The following is a 24,893-nucleotide window of genomic DNA, read 5'->3' as shown; positions in this document are numbered from 1 at the left end:
GAAGAAAAGGACAGAGGCAACCTGGGAGGTAATATTGAGAGTTCATTCCCCTTTCTCTCCGTGTGCTGTGAAAACCCATTCCAAGTGTATTTGCAGTAACAGCACTTCAAAACATCAGATTATCTTGAGCACAGACAAACTGAAGGAGCTCTCTCTTCTGTAGTGATGCATTACTCCAGAGAAATGTTGGAATGGGTAGCACAGTGACTTATTTGCCCGATAATCCAGACCAAATATTTAAAAACCCTAAAAGCCAGACTAATGCTAAATACTTTAACAACACAGCCCCATCCAAATTATACCAGGAGGCTGAGTTTAGGTTATGTCCAACAAAATTAAAAAGAGTTTTTTACAGTGTCACTGGATGTGTGGTGTTTTGGTGTCAATTAATTAATTCGTTAATTAAGAGAATTACAATGTGTACATTTTCCGAAGACAATTCTTGTTGCAGAGTTTCAGGCTGAAAACTGAACAAGAATTGTCTTGTTCTAATCTGGAATTTATTGGGCATAACAACACTCAAGAATTAAGCATATTAAGAGGCATATGGAGTGTTTTTGTCACAACAAATAGGGTTTAACCTGCTTGGGTGAGAGCTAACCTCCTGGCCAGAGGATGAGGAGTGACCAAGAGGCAGCTGCAGGGGTGGAGATGCAAAAGACATACATGAGGAAGAGAGGGAGATTATGTGGTATATTTATAGTTTTGACATGAGGAAACGAGGTCAGAATGATTAAAAATTACTGGTAGCTGAGGTTGATTGATCTGGCTGTCATCCCTCCTGACCTCTTGTTATAAATTCCATTTAATGAAATCTAGAACTGATCGATTCTGGAATTAATTAATTCATGAACTGATGAATTCCAGAATTATTGGCTTCTGGAACTGATGAAGTCTGGAATTAATGGAATCTGGAACTGATAAAGTCTGGAATTAAGGAATTCAGGAATCGGATGAATTCTGGAATTAATTAATTCTGGAACTGATGAAGTCTGGAATTAATTCATTCCGGAACTGATGAATTCTGGAATGAATTCATTCTGGGACTGATTAAGTCTGCAGGTCAAGTATACATTCAGTGCTGTTGCAGTGTGTGTGTGTGTGTCCTCCCCCAGGCTCTGTGGAAGCAGAGTTTCCTGCACCACAGTATGCGCTGGTCCAGCCTGCACTGGCCTGGCGCTCTGCTCACACTGCTGTCTGCGCTGGCACTGCTGGGCTGCCACAGCACCCCCACTCCACCCAGGTACGCAGCCGGCAGCCACACTCCACACAGGTGCACGCCGTTACACAGAGAGAGGCCTGATGGAGTGGAATATGTGCCCAAGACAACAGACAAGAGGGAGTGTAGTTCATCTCCAATAACTGCACATTAACCATCGTAAAACTATCTGAATTAATTACAGAAGACAACTGAGATTAATTGATAACCCTAAAAATGTATTTACCAGACACGTACCAGAACTATTCATATATATATATATTCTTAATTATACGACTTTCAAATGTCTTCCAGTAAATGTGCCCACTCATATTTTAAATATGGATTTGTGCTATGGGTCTTCGTTAACTCTCTTCCACTGGGGAACACGTAGTTATGGAAAATCCATCTACTCTTTACTGGTGTGTCCTGCAGCGTTTATGAATACGTGACAGACTTATTCATGAAATATTCAAATATTTGAAGAACGTCATTAGCCTGTGCGTCACACAGTACAGAACAAAGTTGAGCATTAGCACAGACATGAACCTGAACAGATGTGATAATGGGAAACATTTCTCTTATTTGTTTGCATGCTGTGTTTTTTTTAGTGATCTGTGCTTGTAAATGTTTTCCTAATTAAAGGTCAGATTACTTCCTGCTAAGACCTTTCTCTATGACAGTAAGACATCTATATAGCTGTTCGATAAGGAGCTGGGTTTTTGTTTGATTAGTTTGCCTTTGCACTATAAAGTGCAATCACTCACAAAATACCTTACTTATTGTGGGTCTGCCTTCCTGGGATCACTTATTTTAAAGATCCTGTTACAGGGCACCAGCTCCTGGGTGTGTTCCAGTTTTGAAACTAAAGTTTCTGATGGGATCCCATTCTTGCAATGCATTGAATAGGATGCTCTATTGTGCCCACTCTAGGCATATAGAATTAATCCATGTGGTGATGTGGCCTATGAGCACTGGGGTCACACACTATTAGTCACTAGCTACCACGCTACCAGCTACCATGACATTATTCTCACTGTGGTTCTGACACTGTTATATTAAAGGTAAACTGGCTGTGTGCTAATCTGCTCTAGATATTGTGAATTGCCTTTTGCAAAGGTCATGATGCCCTTGATGAAGTCATGCTTAAAAATCAAAGTATAATGACTTTGTATTCCTTACCCCACAAGGAAACAATGCACTGTAGTTTAGGACCATCCTATAATAAGTTGCAATCTCATGGGGAAAAAGGGATTATCCACCTTCACAGCAAGATGAAAATAAATGTTTACTTCTCAAACAATCTTAGCTATTATTGAAAATTGCTATTGTGTAGTCAACATTACTAGTGGCATTTATTGAAACATCTGAACAGTAGAAGCCACTTCAAATAACACAAATAACATGAGTGTCACCAGTTATCAAGCCTGGATAAAATTAGAGATCCAGTCTAAAAGTAGAGATGGCACCTGCAGGAGAATTCTTCAATTGTACTTCGGATGGAGACGTAAAACCGAGGTCCTGACTCTCTGTGGTCATTAAAAATCCCAGGGTGTTTCTCAAAAAGAGCAGGGGTGTAACCCTGGGGTCCTATAAATTGGCTTCATTACTCTGCTCTCCTCCCCACTGAGAGCTGGTGTGTGGGGAGTGTACTGGCGCACTATGGCTGCCGTTGCATCATCCAGGTGGGGCTGCACACTGGTGGTGGTGGAGGGGAGTCCCCATTACCTGTAAAGTGCTTTGAATGAAGTGTCCAGAAAAGCTCTCTGTAAGTGTAAGGAATTATTATTAATTGTATGGTGGGATAATATGCGTTCACAAGTTCACAAGTATTTTTTGCCGTCATTGTCTTTGCAGCCACCAGGTAGCATTGCTCAGCGGTGGTGCTCTGCTGCTCCTCCTGATGGTCAGTCTGGCGGCCCTGGCATGGCAGCAGCACCTGAGGACCCAGGAGATGCCACGCCGGGTGCAGGCCCTCTTGCAAACCATCCATGGTGAGGTGCCAGTTGTCAATGCCACGCAGCCCTGAGCTCCCCGAAACCCAGACTAGCCTTTTCAATACCGGCGCTCTGAGCCGATCGCTCACATTTTCACCACTGCAAAAAAACAGACCTGCAAGTTTAAGTCACCTTCTTCAGACCTGGGACAAGGGGTAACTGGGCTATTAAAAGGGTGATTTCAGCATCCACTCCCCAGGTCTGTCAGTGAGCAGTCCAGCCCTAGTTCTTGAAGTGCCCTGTGTTCTGTAGCTGCTCATCAAACCGCTTTATACCACATAGTGTCGCGGGAAGCCGGAGCCTACCCGGCAAGCAACGAGCGCAAGGCAGGGTGCACCCTGGACAGGACGCCAGTCCATTGCAGGGCAAGAGCAAGCCAATCATACATGGGGACAATTTGGAGGCCACGGTAAAGGCTGAGGGAGGGAATTTGGCCCGGACACCAGGATAACTCCCTACTCTTAGCGAGAAATGCCCGGGGATATTTAACGACCCCTAAGTGTCAGGACCTTGGTTTAACGTCTCATCCGAAAGACGGCGCCCACTACAGTATAGTGTCCCCGTCGCTATACCAGGGCATTAGGACCCACACAGACCGCAGGGTGGGCGCCCCCCCACGGGTCCCACTAACACCTCTTCCAGCAGCAACCATTGCTTCCCAGAAGGTCTCTCGTCCAATTACTGACCAGGCTCAACCCTACTTAGCTTCAGTGGGCTGCCAGTTGTGAGCTGCAGGGTGATATGGCTGCTGGCTACGATCCCAATGTGATGCCTCTTTTATTGCTTCCTCGTGTCTACTGTCTCGAAGTTTCAAGGTATACTTCAAAGAATATATTATGGTCACTGATTGACTTGATCAATACAGGCATTTCCCTGGTACTTCCCCTGACAGACTGAATAAGGAAGCAGTCATTTGCCATTTCTGCTATTTCAGTTTCAGATACTGCCAGCTCTGATGGGTTTTCCCACTTCAAATGAGAATTTAAATCTCCTGCAGTCTTTAAGAAAGTGTTGAAAATCAAATTGATTTGAATGATTTTCCACGAAAACTAGTTAGAACTTTTGGCACTAGGTCCAGATCCAAATGAAGGAATATTCAATGTCCTTTTTCTATTTGAATTCTCTTTCCACCATTCGTAAAATGAGGGAAATTATGGTCTTGAATTCTTAAACTGATTCCTGTTCAAATTCCACACTGAAAAATTCAAAAAGGCGAAGTTGGATGCTTATTTCATAACGCGCTTCATTTTGGGTCGCCACAAGTAATTATTATTGCTCTTTTTTGCATTTAACATGAGTTAAACTAAATGTTTTTGCTTGGTCAGGAGGTTTTTGGCTCTTTCTCCATATCGTTCTCCATATCTCTAGACGAGATTTTTTCAGTGCATTGTTTTTGATAAGGGAATGGTTTGTAAATGTCGCTCAGTGTACTCTCTGTAGGGGCAGTATTTAGTGGTTAAGGAAATTACCTAATTTTGGCTGACTCATGGGCTGTGTTAAAGGAGAAATAATGCTCTGCAAAACAAAAGGTTCTTGGGCATTGTAAAATTAGCCATGTATTTCCTCTTCAGCTTCAGCTTTTTTCTATTTTAGATGCTCCAGGCACATTTTTCCTTCGCTTGCAGCAATGAAAATGTTTACATGCTTTTCCCCCTCATCCAACACTTGAGCAAAGCCTTCTGCAAATTAACAGATGGTCTTTATTCACAGGTGGTGATGTTTGCAGAACTCAAACAGTTCCCTTTGTTATTCCAGGTCTCCTGAGCCGCCCTCAGCCTGACTGGACAGAAAGCTACGTGACCCTGTTCTCCCTGCCGTCTCAGGCCATTTCTCTGCAGTGGACATACCGTGACGGTCATCTAGTCAACCTGCCAGTCAGCCTGCTGGTGGAAGGCGACATCATCGCTCTGCGGCCAGGGGCCGAAGCCCCTACGGCTCTCAGGGGCATTCAGGTAAAAGAGGTTCACCTCACCTCTCTTGACTGCATTTCATTGTGGTTCCCATCTTTCCTTCACTATCAGGCCCAAGTTTTTGATCAGGCCACCACCTGGCTGGTTTTGGTTTTGACTCTCCATCGATCTGTATGCTAATTATTACCAAAAATTATGTGATCTAAGCTTCTGGGGCCTTAATCCAAAGTGAGGATTCTTTAATGTGCAAGACTGCTATGGAAAACAGAAATAGAAACAATTATAATTTTGTAAAATTGGATAAAGCAACACCTGCAAGATCCGAATTGATGAAAAGTAAATTATTGACATGTGTTGAACCACTGTCTCCGTAGTGACCTGTCTCCTGTCTCCATGGTCACAGGAGGAGGAGCATGTGGTCCTCTCCCGGGGGGATGTTTTCAGTCATCTCTCCTCTCCACCTTCCCCACTGGACAGTCACAAGCCTCGCCCTCATAACCTGGTCCACCCACAGCTCTTCAGGGTGACAAAGACGCCAGCTGTCAGAATTTTGCAGTGAGTCTCTTGATCTTGCAGGGATCTCTTGGTCTAGTCCAGGCTCCGCAGTGCTAGTCTGTGTGCTGTGTGCAGCTCACTAGCTGAGTTCTCCCTGCCTCCCCCTCAGGCAGTGTCTAGAGATGGGGCCACAGCGGCCAGTCACGGTGCTGGACAATGAGCGTTTCACGGCACAGAGGCTGCTGGAGACGTGGGTCGCACCGCTGGTGCTGGTAAGAGGAAGGCGGCCCAGTACGCTCAGGCTCTGTCACCATGCTACCTCCATCTGCCAGGCTAACCTACTGTGTCTGCGTTGTCCAGGTGGTGTCAGTGATAGTGAACCTCACCCGCTACCTTCTGGGAGCCCCAGGGGTGGGCCCCTGGCCAGTCCCAGTACTACAACTACCGGTGAGCCCGCACTGGCTATCCACATGAGGGTTATTCAATCCTTTGTTCGTTCAAGTTCTTGCTTTCACTGTTGATAGTACGCTCACATCACTTCAGAAGGTTTTCTCTGTACAGACTACTCCCCTGAGTTTCAGAATGTGACACTTTCTGTTTCCCTCTTCTCCTATACTCTATCCTTCATTCCCTTGGCCTGTTTACAGGTTAACTGAGGGGGGGTTTTGCTCTCTCTTGCCGTCTCCAGGTGAACGGGGTGCTGCCCCTGCTTCCCCTGGCCTTCCCGTTGCTATGGCTGCAGGTCAGTGTGTATGGTGAGGCCACGGTGCTCAACCAGCTGGGATCCCCACCCTGGGACTGGAAGGTGGGTCACTCTGACAACAGGCCTCTGGACTCTGAATTTACAGAGCGTACTCTTCAAATGCAGCCTGCGCTGTCCTCATAAAACCACATCCGAGTAAAAGCACAGTTAGATCTAGTAGAGCATGACAGAGACTGGATGTGTGTGGTAAAACATGAAAAAAAACATAAATGATTCCAAAATTTCCATTAAGATACGCCATAGAAAATATCTGCAAGGTTGCCTTCAGCGTTAGGAAAGGTTAGGTGAAGAAATATGTTGAAGAAAAAGCCACCCTGAGTCTGATTAAGACCCTGATCTGTGTTCAGACATCAACAGGAAGGAGTGTTTTACACCTCAGGCACACATCACACCTCACAGTATTCATGGGTCCTGACAGCTTGTCTTGATGTGTCAGTCCTACAGCTGGGAGGTAATGTTTCTAAAACATTTACCACTATGTTCATTTTACACCTGTTTTTCTTTAATAAGAAGAAAATGATTCATGGAATTTGCCCATTTTATCATTCGTGATGCTGAAAATCTGAGTACATTTTTGTTTTCATGTGAGGAAACTGGTTTTACTTTTTGCAAGAGTGCAGGGTAAACGCTGTGTGACACAAATCGCTTTACAAACGAGGTCCGCTCTGCTGCAACTGTAGGTTACTGCAAGTCTAAGTTTGCGATTATCCTGTGCTGCCTCGCGATAGGAGAAGATAATAAAATAAACCACCTGCAGGGGTCTCAGGAGTGGCTCAAACTGTAAAGGCTTGTGCTCAGGTCCAGGTTCAACTCTATGAGCACGGGTTGGAACCTGGCTCATGTCACCGGCCAGCTATGACTTTGATGCCCCAAGCAGTGATGCACAATTGGCTGAGTGCCTCTGAGGGTAGGGAGGATTAGTTAGCCAGGACTCTCTCAGTTCTCATCCTCATGCAGTGCAGCTGGTGAGGGACACCCTTCTCCTCCAATCAGGGCTGAACCTCCACTATGGACTGCAGACATGTAGCTGGAAGGTGGGCGGGTCAACGGACTCTGTCTGCACTTCCTCACTCTCCCTGTGCGTGTTCATGGGCCTTGCAAGCCCAAGACATAAAAAACACACAGATATCTTTGCCAATTTAATTTAAAACAATGAACAAGCTGTTGACATGTTGACATCCCAAACTTTTTCAGCCTGCTGTACTCCAAATGATTTTACAATAATTGCACTAATATCGGCAGAAATAACCTTGATTTTGAACTGAAACTGCAACTACAATTCTAATGAGAAATGTTTGAATTTGCTTTTAGGGACTACTGAAGAGTTTCAGTGTGAAATGTGAGCCTGTTTGAAAGAAGATAGCAGTTTGATAGTTGGTTCAGTGCTGGGAAGAGTTGCATGAAGCTCTTGGTCCAACATAATCTCTTCTGATTCCAAAGCATGTGAATATGTCTCTAAGCATGGTTTGGGATGCACTGCACTAGAGGGTACTTTGCAAGGAGCACATGCAGTAGACATAGAAGAGGGTGACTCAAGCCTTTTGAGGTGTACTGAGGCTACTGCTTTGAACCCTAGACTGGATCTTTACCCTTGTCTTCAGGAAGCTATGCCTGTCTCACTGTGCTCTCTCTGCACTGCAGGACTGCTGGAGGAGGTACGTTGCGGTACTGTGCGGTTCTTCACCAGCTCTGTGCCATACTACCAGCCTTCTGCATAGCCTGGGCTCTGTCACAGTATGTTTCTCCACTCCAGAGTACAAAATATCCACCTCTTCCATCTTCCCCCAGTGTCTACCCTTCTGTTTGGATCAAGGTTTTTACACTGAATTATCCAGACTTGCACCTTCCTGTGTCTAAGACTTTGAATTAATGTCTAGAGATACAGCATTGTGCTTTGCATCCATTGTGGTTGAAATCTAGAGAACTGTCTCCCTGTGTTTTTGGTGCTCAGGTGCTGTGCTGTGTGGATAAGCAGGGGATCCTATCCTGGCCCAGTCCGAACCCGGAGAAGGTCCTGTTTTTCAGCAGACACCCCTGTACTGGTGGAGACAGCAAGAGGAATGCCAGGGATCCCAAATACAGCCCCCAGCCAGTGAGACATGCTCCTGGAAAACTATAGCCTGAATGTGATCCAATCTCTTAAACTTTCGATAAGGTTCACTAGCATTTAATGCATTCAAGTCTTGTTTCTGGTCACCTACATTGAGACCCTGTACAATACACTACTATTTAGATTGGATATGATAGACACAAGCTGGAACAGACTAACATTCCATCCAGGGTGTACCTGCCTTGTCCCTCTTGCTTTCTCGGATGTGCCTCTGCGATCCTGAATTGGATGAAGCATTAGAAAATGGATGGTTGATGGGCACAAGATGAGATTTTTGATTGCATTCCTACTAACACCTCATAAAAGAATATTGTGTCAAAAAACTTTAAATATGTACGTGTATGGTCTAAATTTAATGGTTAAATATCCCCTCCCTCCGTCCCAGTGAGTCTCTGTTCCCTGTTCTCCCTGCAGGCCCTCTCATCTCCTGGTGGGAGTGTTCTGCAGGTGCTCAGCCTTTCCCCAGACAGGCAGGCGGACATGAAGGTGCAGTTTGATGACTCGCGTTGGCAGTGCCACACCCCCTCGCTGCTTCCACTGGGCCTGGGTGCCCTCCTGGCCTTCTGTGACCCCTGTGCCACGGCTACTCACTGGCGCCTTGCGGACCACCTGACCCATGCGGCACTGCTGAGGAGCCGGCCACGCTGCCAGCCCGTGTGTCTGCCCTGGGGGCTCTGTGAGCTGGCCCGCATCCTGGGTAACCAGCTGGGGGGTGACATGGGGTGAACTGTGTGAGCTGGCCTGGATCTTAAACAAGCTGGAGGGTGAGATGGGGTGAACTGTATGAGCTGGCCTGGATCTTAAACAAGCTGGAGGGTGAGATGGGGTGAACTGTGTGAGCTGTCCTGGATCTTAAACAAGCTGGAGAGTGAGATTGGGTGAACTGTGTTAGCTGGCCCACAGGATATAGATGGCATGCCTGATATCAACTCGCAGTGAGCAGGTTGGCTCTTTACTGCAGTTTGAGGGTGTGCAGTAAGAAGTGTTTCATTGCTTTGAGAAAGCGGCCCAGCAAGTGCTTTCAGTGCAGGACTCGTTTCCAAAAACACACTTCCCATAGCACCCACCAGTCCAGGCACCTGTTTCCTGGTGATAACAGACTCTGTGTTCCCACCGTATTTTTAATCCTGGAAAAAATCCCCACCATGCACACTAGCCCTCTTGAGAATCCTTAGCAGTGTCAACATTGTAATTTCGCAATACATTTCATATGGAATTGCTTCAGGTATACATCCAAATGCCCTGTCCACAATCAACGATGCTGCTGAATTGCAAACAGCTTAATGCTTGATATGGTCACTGCCAAACAGTCACTAGACACCAAGAAGGTAATATTTCTACACATGGTGACTTTGGATAACACACATGCTTGCTTAAAAATGCTCACTGTTTTACTAAATAATAGACTGCAGGACACATTTCATTTCATTTTCATGGGTACTGAGATCACATGTGCAAACCCATTTACTGATTGAATGGAATCCCTATTTACTAAATGTTGCTTGTGGCTGCTGTCCTGTTCTAGAGATCCAATGAGACTGACTGTATATTGCGAGTGTGTTGTTTTTGCTTTGCTTTGCCTCCTCCTGTATAGTTAAGAGCAGCTGTTTTCCCCCTCCTGAAGAGACTCTGACACTGACACTCATTTTTGACACTGTGTTTCAGCGCTTCTGGTTAAGACGGTATCTTTCCCCGATGACTCATCTGATCCATGGGTCACTGGGGATGAATCACAAGAGGGCTGCTGATCTAGCTTTCCTTGTTCCTGTGTCTGTGTGTGTGTGTGTATGTGTGTGCTTGTGTGTCTGTGTTGAGCCTCTGAGTGCATATCTGTACGTGTGCCCATTTTTATGTGTACCAATGTGCCTGTGTGCATTTCAGTATAGGTTTATAGTTCAGTATACTGTATATGTGTTTGTGCAAGTCCTTTTCACATCGCCTTGCCCTGGCTGTACAACATGTTATAAAGAGCATGGCTTTTAAGACAGTGCAGTTGAGACATTGGAACAAAGGCTAAAATAGGAGAATGTCAATTCTCAGAAGATGAGAGCTGGAAAAAAAAAGATGTCAGTTAATAGCTGTTGTTCACAGTAATCATTTATGATCCGTGTGACACAAAGGAGGTAGGCCGTGCAGAAGAGTCACAGTGGAAAGAGTTAACTAAGCGCCGTTGCTCAGATGACATAAGCATCTCTCTTAGGCCAGTTGCCACAGGAAGATCATTTCTCACTTCCCCAGGTCTGTCGAGAAAAGATTTCTGCGTGCACCTCTCCCCCCGTCTTGCTTTTCTCCCACAGTGTGAAACCTCAGGTCTCCGTTCACCCTCCATTTTCACCCTGTTCAGATGACAGATAAAAGATGAGACATTCACAGTTGGGCATCAGACAGGCGTCTGCGAAGTCTGCCACTCAGTCTTTCCATCATACTTACTCAAAAACGATTAAACAATTTTTTTAGGGTGAGTGATCCGGTTATCAGTCAACTGGTAAAACACCCAGACTATACTAACACCCCAAACTTTGCATACTCTGATTTCCTTAACTGACAGTCATTTTGAACCTCGCTTTTGAGAAAGCAAATGCATGTTTTGAACGGCACGTCCTGTGTTCTTCCTGTGTCTGGACGTCTGGTTCAGAGGTGTGTAGGTATTCTTTTGGTTGTCTGTCTGTGCCAAGCTCCACACTGGGAACCCAGGTCGCTGTACGTGTGGTGCGTCTCTGCGAGTGAGTGTTTGCTTGGTTCTGATTCCCTGTCTGTGGTGCTCTCAGGGTTCAGGCCTTCAGCGCAGGAGCCCTTCCAGCAGCAGATGAGCATGGCGGCCTATACTCTGCCCAACGCCCCCCGTGCGCAGGATGCCTATCCCTGGCAACTACAGATCCTAGCCCTGAGGAAGCTGCCTTTCACTCACATCATCAGCCTGGCGGTTCACGACGGAAACACAGGTCTGCACCGGACTAACCCCAGGCATGTCTTTGTAAAAAGAGGCCAGAATGCCACAGTGCTTTCACATACTCAGACTTATAAGGTCAGTTTGGGTTCCACTCTGGATGCGTTTGCCCTTCCAAGAATCCAAACCCCACTCTAACCCTAATCCAAGACGTAGCCTTAACCCCAGTCTTAACTCTCAAAGTTTGTGCCCACTCCTGTTAAAATGAACCAAGGCTGACAGATGTGGTTCCCATGCTGATAACAGCACTGTGAGTCACAATGGACAAAATCTACCACGTAGATCTGTATTATAGACGGCAGCTGCGGCTGTATCGTTATGGAGCCCATGGAGAGTACTGCTCTCTGTGAGGGTCAGTTTTCAAGGCTTCCTGTGCTGAGGTCTGCGTGCGTGCTGCCCTGTGACTCACTGCCTGGGGAGCAGCCTGGGCGCAGGGCACCGTTCCTCTCTCATGCCCTCACAAGAGCGCCCCTGGGATTGCCAGGGAAATGCGTTGAAACAATAAATGGGAATTTGACTTGGAATGCCGTAATTTTTGAACAAAAAACAGAGACTGGAAATGTAAAAATAAACCGCTTCCTTTTTTTACAGCTATGGAAATACCCCTTCTAAAAGTGAACAGCATACATTTTCATTTTTGATTGCATTTACTATTCTGGGGACACACATTTGTTTGTAGAATTCTTTTTTTACTTTACCTCTCGTCGCTTTCTAATGATTTCGTTGGTTTTTATTAGACTTTAAATCTGCTTTTTCTTTTATTGCACCAAAGTATGCGTCTAATGTGTGTGTGCTTCCAAAGGTTCCAGGATCTGAGAACGCAGTGGTGTGTTGGTCTCAATACTGCCCTGCCTGTCTTGAGGTGTCAGTGACCTGAGCTGAGACACCACAGCATGAGGCTCTGAAAGATTCTCTGAAACACTGAAATGTAGAGCCAGTCCATTTTGTGCAGCTTTCTTTTGCAACTCAGTTCTGCTGATGAAACTGCATTCAGGACATATTTCTCTCTAAGACAGCTGGCTGGATTCTACTGGGAATAAGCCAGTCAGCAGGATGAAGCTGAGACACAGCTTCACGATATAATATAGACTCGTCAAACACCATTTTTTGAACAGAAACAGTACACTAATAAACCATGATACTGATATGTGGTATTTTTGTGTGGAAAGCATAGGTTACCCTGGTTTAATCCTCATGAGTATGATCAATATGGTATTATTTTTACCCTGGGAAAATTGTAGCACAACATCGTTGTGCTACATCGCTGAAACCACAGGGGCAGTGAAGTCTCAGGAAGAAACTACAACTCTTGCAACTCTCCTGCGTTATCTGACACTGAGGCCGGGATAAAAGGTCACAGAACTTATATGAGTGGGAAGAAAATCTTGCCTTGTGGTGGAGGAAGTGAGCAAGTTGTGTATATTTTGGGAACAGCGCTCCTGGTAGACAAAGATGCCCTTATTGTTCACAGAACGTTTCCATTACACAGATACTTGCCAGGACCAAGCAAGAGCCTAGCTTTGTGTTTAGTGTCCTGACTGACAATCAAGTCCCTTCCTCAGTCACCAGGCACTGAATTCTCCAATTTCCCTCATGGAATCAATAAAGTGTCTGTCTGTCGGGTGGTGGATTGTAGTTTCACCTTGACGTTGACAGTGAACACTACATGAACCCGAATGCTTGTTTAGCCCGGGAAGAACACCTCTTCTTTCAAATGTGACTCATGTTAAGCTCTGGGTTGCTTTTCTTGTTCAGGTTTCTTTTCTGGTATTATTATTACTGTTTCACAAAATATAGTTTAGCTGATACCCAAACTGACATAGCATGTTCACAAAGTGCAGGTACAAGAGGAAACAATAGATATGACCGCAAGAAAACAGAGGAGCAATAACATTACAGCAACAATAAGAGCATGACAACCCTCTGGCAGAGTAAGGGCAGCACAAGTGCCACGCGAAAACAAAATAAATATATAAATGAAGCAGGGAGTACTGTAAGATTTGCGAGCACATACCGCTATGAAGCAGTAAAAGGCGTGCCCAGTTATGTGTTTTGTCTTCCCTGTTTCCAGAAAATAAGGGCAACGAGCCAAATCAAGAATTAAAACATTTAGTGCAATGTTGTTTTTGCAAAAATCAATTTTATATATAAAAGTATAACTCTGAATTATTGACAAAGTAATTGCATGCATGGCATGTCACTTTACACAGATCACCTAAGGGGAATTCAGTCTAGGACTTTAGAGGCTTCCTGGGATATTTGAGTTCTGATTGCAATTTAACACCCTCTGGTGTGTCCATTTTTGCTCCTGCTTGGCTCTTAAACTGTGAACGTCCCATGCTTCACAGGAGCCGATTGGAACAGGATGGCTTACTTAGAGCCGAGAGCTAGCAGGTGCTGCTCCTTTATCCTCAGAGCTGTTTGTTGTGGCCAGTGGTTACTCTGTGGGCATGTACTGTAGCAGCACCTTCCTCCAGAGATTAGCTCAGCTTGGCCTGGGGGACTTGATACCTGCTCCTTTCTTCAGGCTGCCTGCAGCTCTTCTCGTACGGTTCGGCTGATGCTGTCCTTTCGGCCTGCACTGAATTCTGGGATGGCACAGACCTCTGCCCCCTCACCGACACTGACAGGTACCACCCTGAACCTCTTGTGTTCTCACCTGTCTGGGCTGGCAAATTTTAATGCACGTGCTTACGTTACTATTTAAGGACTGATCAGCTTTGCCCTTCACCACACTTCATTGATTACAAGTCAGCCAAGGGGACACTTACTGTTGTGGCGTTACACGGGTCCAGTGTGGAGGCGGAGCCCCGGTAGAAGGGCGGAGCCTCGCCTTTGTAGTCCCAGCTGTCCCCGCTTCTAGATGATGAGCCACAGCTGGGAAGGTCCTATAGAGGCACACTGGACACCCCCCGAGGGGACGAGCAGGGCCACCCCCTGAAGTTTTACACCGACAGTCCCAGATGTAAGGTCTTTTTCTTTTTCTTTGTGCCTGTCCCGTCATGTATTCTCACCGGGGCAGGCACACACACCTTTTCCACACACAGAGTTCTTGTTGTGTTCTTGCCTTATGCACCCTGCTCCACCAGACTGGACCCCACTAAACAGGGTCAGTCCAGTCTGGTCCCCACTGTGCTGGTGGCTCTTTTCTCCCCAGGCTGGACCCCAATAAATAGGGTAAGTTCAGCCTGGAGGTCGTGATGCATAGTGGTACACCTTTATTTTTGCCTTTTTGTTTTCACTTTTCACCCTTTTTGTGTTATTTCGGGTCCCTGCTAACCTCACACTGGTGCCTCCGTCCCTTAGTTAGGGGCGTGGACTTTTTACCGGCGCTCGCCGCATATGATACCCGCATTACACAATATTAAGCAAATCAAATGCAACAAATCAACTGAAAGCTACCGATCCAAAGAGCCAGGTCTAGGTGAAAGTGCCTTTTTCTCTGCACCTGCAGGAAGAAGGCCCTTGATTTCTACCAGCGCTCTTGCATGGCTGGTCACTGCTTAGCCCTTTCATTCAAACCCCTCCTGCACCCTCTGGACCCTGAAATCAATGGCAAGTGTGTGGAGCTGCCCCATGGATCATATGCTTGCACCACAGGTAATAATGCATGGAGCTCCAGATTCCCACAGATCACACCTCACCGGTAAGACTGCACACTAGGACTTTCACTGAGCTCCAGATTCCCACAGATCACACCTCACAGGTAAGACTGCACACTAGGACTTTCACTGAGCTCCAGATTCCCACAGATCACACCTCACCGGTAAGACTGCACACTAGGACTTTCACTGAGCTCCAGATTCCCACAGATCACACCTCACCGGTAAGACTGCACACTAGGACTTTCACTGAGCTCCAGATTCCCACAGATCACACCTCACCGGTAAGACTGCACACTAGGAATTTCACTGAGCTCCAGATTCCCACAGATCACACCTCACAGGTAAGACTGCACACTAGGACTTTCACTGAGCTCCAGATTCCCACAGATCACAACTCACAGGTAAGATTCCATAATAGGATTTTCAGAAGCAAGGCATGCATGTTTTATTTATTTATTCAGAAAACGGTCAACAATCAAAGGTCAAAGGAATGCATACTCTATGTGATTTCATTAAACCATTACAGCTGGTTTCTCTCCACAAGAGTAGGTGCAGAGTGATAGATTGAAGTGGAACTGCATGATAGTGGAGAGCACGTGAAGGAGTGTGGTGCTCTGTATCTGGGAGGTGCTTGTGAGCTTTGCTCCGCTGTGCAGGAGCGGACGGTGAGTGCACCCCAGAGAGGGATGGCCCCCTCCTCCCCCTGGACCAGCACATCTTCCTGGGGCTGGTGTCCTCCCAGTACCAGGCCCGCCCTGACATGGTGCGGCTCATCACGGGGCTGGACAGCGCCTGCATCCGCTTCGTCTACTTTTCTGTGGAAGAGGAGGTCAGGAGCAAGGTAAGACCCCAGTGTGGAGTGTGGACACTGAACCTGTTCTTATTTTATAGGCCTGTGCTGCCCTCACCTGGTGAATCTGAAATTTCAGTAGTTTTAGAAATACCCTCCACTAATGTACGGCTTGGATGCACAGTACACAGAGCAGACACCAATAGAAGCGGAAGACACTTTTTCTAATGCTGTGTCTGAAGTCAGTGCTGGCACTTAGTTGTAGAGTCGAGCGCTTGTGACCTAGAAAAGAGGCAATTTAGCAGGAGGCTGCACCAGCCCTTAGATTTCCCCAAAAGCACAGTGGGGGTGTCATACAACTTGCTGTCAGTTGCCATGGAGGAAACATCAGGTTGATAGCATCTCAGGTCTTGCTGGGGCACCAAAAGCAGCGATGTGGCTCAAATGACAAGGGAAAAGTCATGTGGTGCAAGAAGTGAAACATCAATGGACCACATCCACTGCTTTCTTCTTTTCATTATAGTGTAGAGAGATGTGTTTGAGTCCGAGTTTGGGCCAGGCAGAGAGTGTTGTTCAGGGTTGCTGTGTCTCTGCGTAGGTGTTTGCAGAGAAGATGGGTTTGGAGACTGGCTGGAACTGTCACATCTCCCTGCAGTCCGACTGTTTCCCCCTTGACACCGAGAGTCTGAGAGACACTGATTCACCCATCGTGGAGAGAGAGGAAGGTGAGCCAAGTCAGCTTGAGTTTCTGGAGGAGGAGCTACCTCCACTGTCACGGTCTCTCAGCTATGGCTTGTGTGCAGTGCACCAGGTTGTCCACAAAGCCACCTTGTCTTTCAATTCTCCACAGAACCGCTCGGTCTGGCACTACACCACTGCACAGCGCTCTAACTGCTTGCTGCACTGCTTCTAAACGTGGTGAAGTAGTAGTTGGTTGCAGCAGTAAAAGTATCTTGGGCCTCCTGGATCTTCTTGTAGATATGGAGGAGGAGTGCCTTCTGGATGCGGAGGGGAGGCCAGCTGAGAAGACCACCTTCAGTGGCCTGGACAGTGAGGGGGCCTGCCTATTAGAGGACCTGAACAGGGTGAGATGGGGACTGGCTGTGTGGAGGTACAGTAAAAACCTCAATATTCGCGATCCTGCCTTTAAGGCAATACTGCCTTTTTGCCCCAAATCATTGGCGACCCCTTCCTCAACATTTGCAGACCAAAAGCACCTCTTCGTGGGTTGCGCAAGCCCTTTTTGTCGGTCTCAGTTCTCGCGTGTCTTCCTGTGCGTCGATGTGGAGAAACCGCAGGAGCAGGAGAGTGAGTTGGCTGAGTGGGGAGGGAGTGAGGCTACTGCTGCCCCTCCTTACTCAACTCCGTCCAGGGGCAGCCAACAAGCTCACTTTTAGTTCCAGCCCCCGTGTACAAGACATCTCCATTTTCATGGTGGGTGCCGTGCTGTACAGTTTATGTACTTTCTTGTTTGCTATTACCTTGCTGTAATCAAACTTATTACAGTACCGTAACACTGCATTTAGAATAATAAAAGCAAGTAAAGAAAATGTGCTCTACTAAGAATGAAGAGTACAAAGTGGAATACAGTTAAGTTATAATGTCATAACAGTGATCTAATGTATTTGTTTGCACATGCAATAATTTGAATTATAGGGGGAATCCACTGCTTTGTTGTAAGTTTCCAGTATACATTTTCATTAAAAAAAACTTACTGCCGATAAATACTAAAATTATTTCTGAAGTATTTAACATTTATAACAAAAATATTACTACGGATTCTTTTTTTTTTGCGAGCTGCAGAATCATTCCCTATTTTTCCCCATAAGGCATTCGCAAAGTCTCCATTTGAAAGCTGCCTAACCTTCGCAAATACCAAGGTTTTACTGTACTGTCCTAATATCCTACCATTTACAAAGACATGAGTCACCCAGCGTCTTAAAGCAGGAACACAATGAGTACACAATGGGAGTCCATGCAGTTCTGTAGTTGCCTTACGGTGTAATTATCACTCTTCATCTCAGAGGTGTTTTTCTCTTCCATACCAGGCAAAGCTTCCCAAGGGCATTGAGAATGTGCGCCCTCATCTGGAAAAGATTGACAACGTGCCCTTGCTGGTGCCTCTTTTCACAGACTGCACCCCTCAGAGTAAGATGAACCCCAGCAGCTTTCAGTCCTCTGCTCCCACTATTTCAATTCAGGATTTTCACCTTTTTGTCCCCCAGTTCCCCATATTATGTTCCCAAAGGCTGTCCCCTAAAATGATGTCAATAGACGATTATGAACTCAACAACAAAACGCTATAGATAGGCCTGTTCATGCACATGCTACAGTCGGGCCTGATGTGATCTGCTGCCCGTCTGCACATGGGAATCAGTGCGTTCTGTAAAAGACTGGAGGCCCTGCACAGCCCACCAAGATAGCACAGAAATCTCCAGGATTTCTACCAGCACTTGCATTCCGATACGAACTGCTCCGCATCTCAAGTCATGAGGCAGAGAGATTCAATCTTTAAGCTACAGATGTATCCCCAAACATCTTGTAAAGCCAAATACATACACTAGCCCTGTTCTAGTTTTGTAGGTGATGTGTCGAAACCTGTGTGTCTTCAATGCTGGGTTGTCTTCGGAATGTATGTGTCTGGCCGTGTCAGCCTCTGACTCAGTGTCTTCTTGCAGCAATGTGCGAGATGGTGCAGGTGATGCAGGAGTACGGGGAGGTGGTGTGCTGTCTGGGCAGCAGCCAGAACATCAACAACAATGCTGTCTTCCTCCAGAGTGATATCAGGTAAACTCTGCCGGCAGGAGGTGCTGTTCCTACCGATACACAGGGCCTGCTTGCTTTGAAAGAAATCATGTGTTGGTTTCCAAACCGTTGGTGAAAAGGGAACTGAAACTGGACTATAATAAACTGTCATTTTTTTTCCAACAATATTCACTGCATGATTTGCTTCTGAGTATTCAACCATCTCAAAAACTGAGATTGGGATGGTATGAAAAGCAGCCCTAGCATGGAGTAATGTGACGGCTGACTAGCCGTGTTTTTTGTGCTTCATATGTGTTGCAGTATTGCTCTGGAGCCGCTCCTTCCTTCTTGCTGTTGGTCTGATTATGACACATCTACCCCCCTGACTTCCCGGGGCCCACCTGCCTCTAAGTCAGCCCCACTTTCGCCTGCTCAGCTCGCAGGCGCCCTCTGTGGGCTGCCCTGTACCATTCACCTGGGCTCACAGGACAACACCACCATCATTCGACTCATCAAGCAGGTCAGACTGTTGCTAACACAATATTTCCTACGTTATTACAAATGTTTGGGAGTAAATATCCCAGTAAGTTACCCCAGACACTGTCCACTCTGATGCAAACTGACCAAGAATAACACAATCAAATATCAATGATCTATTGTGTAACACGCAAGACATTTCCTTTCTAGGTGCTATGTATCTCATAATCTTTGTGGTTTTCTCTGACTTTCATGTTGCATCATTCCTAGTTCTGTTCTAAGACATCAGCTTAACAATTTATATATTTGTATGTACAGTAGGTATCCTATACCAATGCAGATACAAAACGCAACACTCATGTCCAAAGGATCTAATCAAATATTTTGAATGGATATCAAACAAAATCACAGCAAAGGCAAAAAGAAATACAGATCAAAGACTTCCCTGCATGTTAACTCAATCCTGGTTGTGTTGATGCATAGGCCTGATCAGCCTCTGGACAGACTGCTGTGGGATGTTTTACCACTTTTCCTGTACAACAGCAGCCAGCTGGTATAGACTGGCTGGTGAACATCTCCAGTTATATGTACTGGTAATCTGGCTACACAGATGGTCAGTTAGCAGAAAAAGCTTATCATGTCAAGAACTCAACTTTATTTTCTCAAGGTTGTGCCATTGTAATCCTAGCACGCTCTGTCCTTTGTAAAAATAGAAAATTCCCATGTGGCTTATAGGAATGAAAAACTGGTGGCTCAAGAACATAGTCAATATTGTGGGCTGGGGGAGTGTGGAACACGTTATTCAACCGTGAAGTTGAAACTGATACTCTGACTTCCTGCAACAAATGCCTGTATAGTATCTTAGGACAAATAAGCTACTGAATGTATTGTGCTGAATGGCCTTCTCTCCTTTGTAATCATTATTATGTTCTTAATTTATCACGGCTTAGTAATGTTGCCTTCAATCTGTCACAAAGATATTCTTATGTGTGGTAAAAAATATAATGTAAACAACACTGTACAGTATATGTGCGTGACAAGCTATTGATGTAATTCAGGACTTAGACTTCTGCATTTTTAGTGTGCATCAGCATATATCCCCAACAGTCGTTTTCTGCAGGACTCTCCAACACAGGGCTATTGCTGGTCCAGTTGTAGTTATGGTATTCTTCTTCCCAGAAGGCGCGGCACACCACCTCTGGAATCAGGAAGTGCTTCCTGTTCCTGCTGCAGTGTCAGCTCTCTCTGGTCCTGATCCAGGCAAGTAGGACGTGCCAGCGCTGGGGTCTGAAGGGCTTGTGTCCACAATGTCCATGGGACAAGCGCTGGCTTCTCCCCCCCTACCGTGATGGTTCAGACACACACCAAACTTTGTGCGATTCTTATAGAAGAAATTGACTTCGATGTTTCTTTTCATTGTGCTTTTGACTGATCTGACAGTGACACAGCACAGAATCAGTTATCATGTGTGGATCTGCAAGTACTAGAAGACTCCATTCACTGTTGATTATCCTGGTGTATAGCAGAGGTTTTCAGAGCAGGAGTTCCCAATTGGATGTGGTCCTAGTGGGCTACCTAGTAGGTTGTTCAGCCATCTTCAAGGCATGAGCACCTGAATAGTTATGTGATTATCTTAAATTATTCCCATTAAGCCAGTTATGAGGAGGTAAAGATTGCTAAGGGCCCAGCAGGAATATAAACCTGCAAATGCTCTATCCCTGAGAGACCAGGATTGGACATCCCTGTTCTAGGGCTTATAAGATAATATCACTTTATTGGCCATATACATTTTCTTGTATAAGGAATTTATCTTTTCGCATACCTCAACTTGCTCTCCATGAGCCATTTATACGGCACCCCTGGAGCAGCTGGGGTTAAGGGCCTTGCTCAGGGGCCCAACGGAGTAGGATTCCTCAGCCTGCCACAGGATACGAACTGGCAACCTTCCAGCAGATCCTTAGCCACAGAGCCACCGCCCCGTGCTTATCAGTGCTTTGAGAAGACTGTTCTTCATTGCAGTCATGAAGCAGGACATGGTGTCCTCCCATGATGTCCAGTGCTGTCCCTCCTTACTCTGTGTATGTGGCAGGACTACTGTGCTCAGTGTGTCTCTCTGTGCAGATCCTAGCCTGCGTGTTTCAGCTTCCACCGCCTCTCGGCACAAACGATGTGCTGCTCCTTTCCTGTTTCTACTTTCCCCTTCTCAGGTAAGGTGTATCCATAAATGAGCAACTAAGCAGCATGCACATAAACAGCTCTGTGTTCACAAAAGGTAACAAGCTGATATTCTTGTGCTCCTGTATAAACCTTCCCTTCTCTCAATAGACCCACTGCAGATACAACTGGCCCAGGTCTTAATAGTAATAGTTTTACTAGTATTACTGCCTTAGGAAGGGAACCTGATATTAGTAGGTAATCACCCTCTCATACTCTGCCATCAATAGTACTGAACTCCTAAACTCCCCAGGCTCCAGGCTTGTTAATAAGTCTTCCATGTCCTTTTTCTAGGACAGACATAGTTGCATATCTGTCTTTGTCCAAAATCTCATACAAGGTGGATATACAGTGCTGCAAACCGTGGAGAAGCAGTGCTCTATGAGGCTGTGTCCTGTGCCTGCCTCAAACAGGGTCCCTGTGCCATCCTCTTCCTCTTTCTCATAACTCTTTCGCCTCTCCTCTCTTCTCTCAGCGTGTCCCTCTTGGGGAAGCCCTCTGACAGCTCGATCATGAAGGTGCCCACTGGGAAAAACCTGCGCTTCCTGCCCAAGAAGGCAAGAGGCGTCTCTGGGGGAAGGAGAGAGCCTGAGGGATGGGAATTAAAGGGTTAAACAGCTGTGTAAAAGACAGATGAAATGTGCTAAAGAATATCATTAATCATTACATTTGTATTTAGTATTGGTAATTAGTATATTAGTCTGGATTAGTAATGTTCTTAGCCTTTTTCTGTTTCATATGCTGATCAGTTCTTTTTTTATTACTTGAAAACTAAAATTACAGAACCTTTTTATTCTGAAACAATTAGTAGAACTTGTATGCATACAATGCATGGCGTCACTAATCCAGTTCCTGTTCCGCAGAGCACAGACTTACTGAAGAGCAAACTTCCTTTGTCCCTGTCTCTTCCAGACCCAGCAGTTCTTTGTGTTCTATTTCCTGGTGAAGTTTGGCCTGACTGTCTGCACCTACCTGGCCTGTTTTGGCTTCACGCTTCACGGATTCTGTCTGAAGATCAACCACGAGGCTGCTGACCTCTGCCACCCGGTAGCTCTCCTAATGTAAGTCGTCTCTGTGCAGGGCTGTCAGCGGTGTGCCACGGTGTGGAGAACTTCAGTTCAAAGAACCGACAAGGTGTTTGCGTACTTTATGTGACCAATTATTAAACCAAATATTTTGAGAATGTAGTCAGGTTCCCCATTAACCGTAATGTAAGGGGCAGAGGGTGAAGGGGAGGGAGTTCTGTGGAATGAGTGCTGAACTGTTCCTATCTTCTCCTTTCCTCCAATGCAGGAACTCCACAGACTCATCCCCTGATTGGTTCAGAGAGCACTTGGGTGGACTCGCCCTGGCCCAGAAGATTATTGCCTTTTTCATCTTGCTGAATGCATGTGAGCACAGAGTGGTGCTATAGTGAGACATGCACATCTGTCCTGTGTGAACTCAGGTTGTGTGCTCTGTGCTACAGTGTGACAATGTGCAGGAACCCAGTGTTGCGGTGAAGCTGAAGCATAAGAGCATGTGTTTGTGCGTGTGCTTTTAGTGCTCTGTAACTCGGTTTTGGTTTAAGCATTGGAGACCTTCTTCATAGTGTGGTATCATCGTGCATGTGCTCTGCGTTGCAGTGAGATGACAATGTGAGTGTGCTCTGTTTTACAGTGTGCACATCGGTCAGCCACGTACATCGCTCCAACCCCTTGTGGAGACAGAGCCCCCTGAGTAACCGGTGCTGGTGTGCAGCCCTCGTCGCTGTGTGAGTCTCACTGGTGTGACAGTGCTCAGTAGCTCCAGATCCACAACACGGCTCACCTCCTCCCATTGTTCACCGCTACTCGTGCATCAAGTGAAAATCCTCCTTCCCTTTAGTTCTGTGATAACTTTTTTATTAATATTTAAAATAACACTTCTTGTTACAATAGGAATTGTTATGGAAATGGCATCTGTTATAATCAGCTAGACAGTTTTAGGGGACTTAATTATATGTCAAATTAAAGAGAAAGAAGGGAACATTTCAAAGGTTTCACGTGCAGAATTGAGAGTATGGTACTCTAGAAATACATCTCTCTGTTTTCAAAGTGATGCCGTTTCAGATGTTAGTTAGGGGATGATACATCTTCTCAAACTAACTGTTGTTGATGATTTTTTTTTTTGCGACAGGCCCACTCTCCAGGTCTCCATAGCCACAGGGACCCATCTTCTTTGGAGAGATCCATCTGCCCATTTAACCTTTGACCTCTCTGACATCCCAGCAGCCACCTGGCTCCTGGGGTTCCTGTGGCTGCTGCCCCTAATGTGTATCAACGAGGGCATGAAGCTGCATGAGATCAGGCAAGTCCTGTCACCTCACAAGTGCAGAACATGGACTGCAATCCAAAGGGCCTTTGTGTTGCATCTCCTAACGCTACCCTCCTATTATTACACTAACACATTGGTGTGTTAAAGGGACGTGCTGTCAGAAATACCTGATAATAAAGGGACCCAGCTGATGAGTTTTAGGCATTTATCCTGTTTCACTAATGTAAAGTGATTATGTGCTTATCCACACCTGGGGATGCTAGATCCCTTATTTTGTGCCTTGAATGATATCAATAACAAAAAAAATCTGGATGGTAATCAGGAAACATTCTTCCCTAGTTAAAAATCACACAATACAGATTACTTCCTTCCACCCTGCTCCAATACTTGTCTTTTCCATCCATCTAGAGTTTGGAATGCTCCTGTATCACTGTATTGGGGATATCTGTGTTGCTTGTCTTGTTCCCCTGGGTCAATCCTGGGCTAACTGGTGCACATGCTGTGTTGTAGGATGAGAGTGCGGTATCAGAAGAGGCAGAAACTTCAATTCGACACCAAGCTGGGGATGAACTCGCCGTTCTGAAATGAGTGTTACCACCCATACCACGGACTGGCCTTCATTCTCTCCCCCGCATTGTAAATCTGCCGCTCCTTGGAAGAGGAGGGGGAGTCACAGTTGTGCATGCACGCAGGTGCTCACAGCGGTGGAGCATTAAGAGCTGAAGTAAGATGAGGGACAGCAGATGTCGCCCTCCTCTGGTCAATCTGGGGAAATTACAACACTTCTTTGCAACGCTGAGCAGCAAAATATGTTGAGTGTTAAAAGGAAACTTACAGATGAAACACATTCACGATGTTACTTCTGTTTTTAGTATTAGGTATACTGACAAAGGAGGTTGCAAAGGCTTTGTGTTGTGGGATTCTGTCCCCTTTTGCTTGTTGAGGAATGCTTGGACAAGGAAATGCGTTCTCTATTATTCAAAGAACATACACGTGTAAACTGTTTCATTTGATGATCGGTATATAATAAGCTCTGACTAAAATACAGTTGCAGAGTACAAGTCTCTTTGTTCATACAATAAACTGAGGCAGAAAAGTTGTGCCTATGGGTTAAATTTCATTAGAATAATTTGAGAATTAGATCATTTATCTCTCCGGAGTGTGTTGTTTATAAAATTTAATTGTTGTTATTACAAAAAATGAACCAAAATATTAATCACTCCGACATGGCCCATCAGGTGAAGAAAAGTGCATTTTTATGGTTTTATTTTTATTCCTTCTTCCATATGCCTTGGAGATTTCTAGCATTTCTAAGGCACGTGACTGTAATGAAGGTTCAGCAGAGGA

At 45.7% G+C, this 24,893-nt stretch overlaps 1 protein-coding gene across 1 annotated transcript; it reads left to right on the top strand.

The window, feature by feature from the left end:
- Positions 1-1,148: 1,148 nt before the first annotated feature.
- LOC148818451 (transmembrane protein 94-like) lies at positions 1,149-24,642 on the top strand. Its single transcript, XM_088936668.1, has 27 exons — positions 1,149-1,243; positions 3,056-3,192; positions 4,951-5,147; positions 5,509-5,660; positions 5,770-5,872; positions 5,961-6,047; positions 6,289-6,405; positions 8,005-8,097; positions 8,315-8,455; positions 8,888-9,170; positions 11,242-11,415; positions 13,948-14,050; positions 14,875-15,020; positions 15,682-15,866; positions 16,414-16,540; positions 16,794-16,900; positions 17,864-17,963; positions 18,494-18,602; positions 18,882-19,080; positions 20,217-20,297; positions 21,159-21,244; positions 21,727-21,808; positions 22,164-22,312; positions 22,545-22,642; positions 22,911-23,004; positions 23,409-23,579; positions 24,057-24,642. Exons 1-27 carry the CDS (start codon positions 1,149-1,151, stop codon positions 24,127-24,129), a joined length of 3,489 nt encoding a protein of 1,162 aa, XP_088792794.1. The 3' UTR covers positions 24,130-24,642.
- The last annotated feature ends 251 nt before the right edge of the window (positions 24,643-24,893 follow it).

Source organism: Atractosteus spatula, chromosome 18, assembly GCF_055471065.1.
Source record: "Atractosteus spatula isolate fAtrSpa1 chromosome 18, fAtrSpa1.hap1, whole genome shotgun sequence".
NCBI classification, from domain to species: domain Eukaryota; kingdom Metazoa; phylum Chordata; class Actinopteri; order Semionotiformes; family Lepisosteidae; genus Atractosteus; species Atractosteus spatula.
Note: the sequence above shows the minus strand (reverse complement) of the source record. Positions and strands in the feature narration are given on the sequence as shown.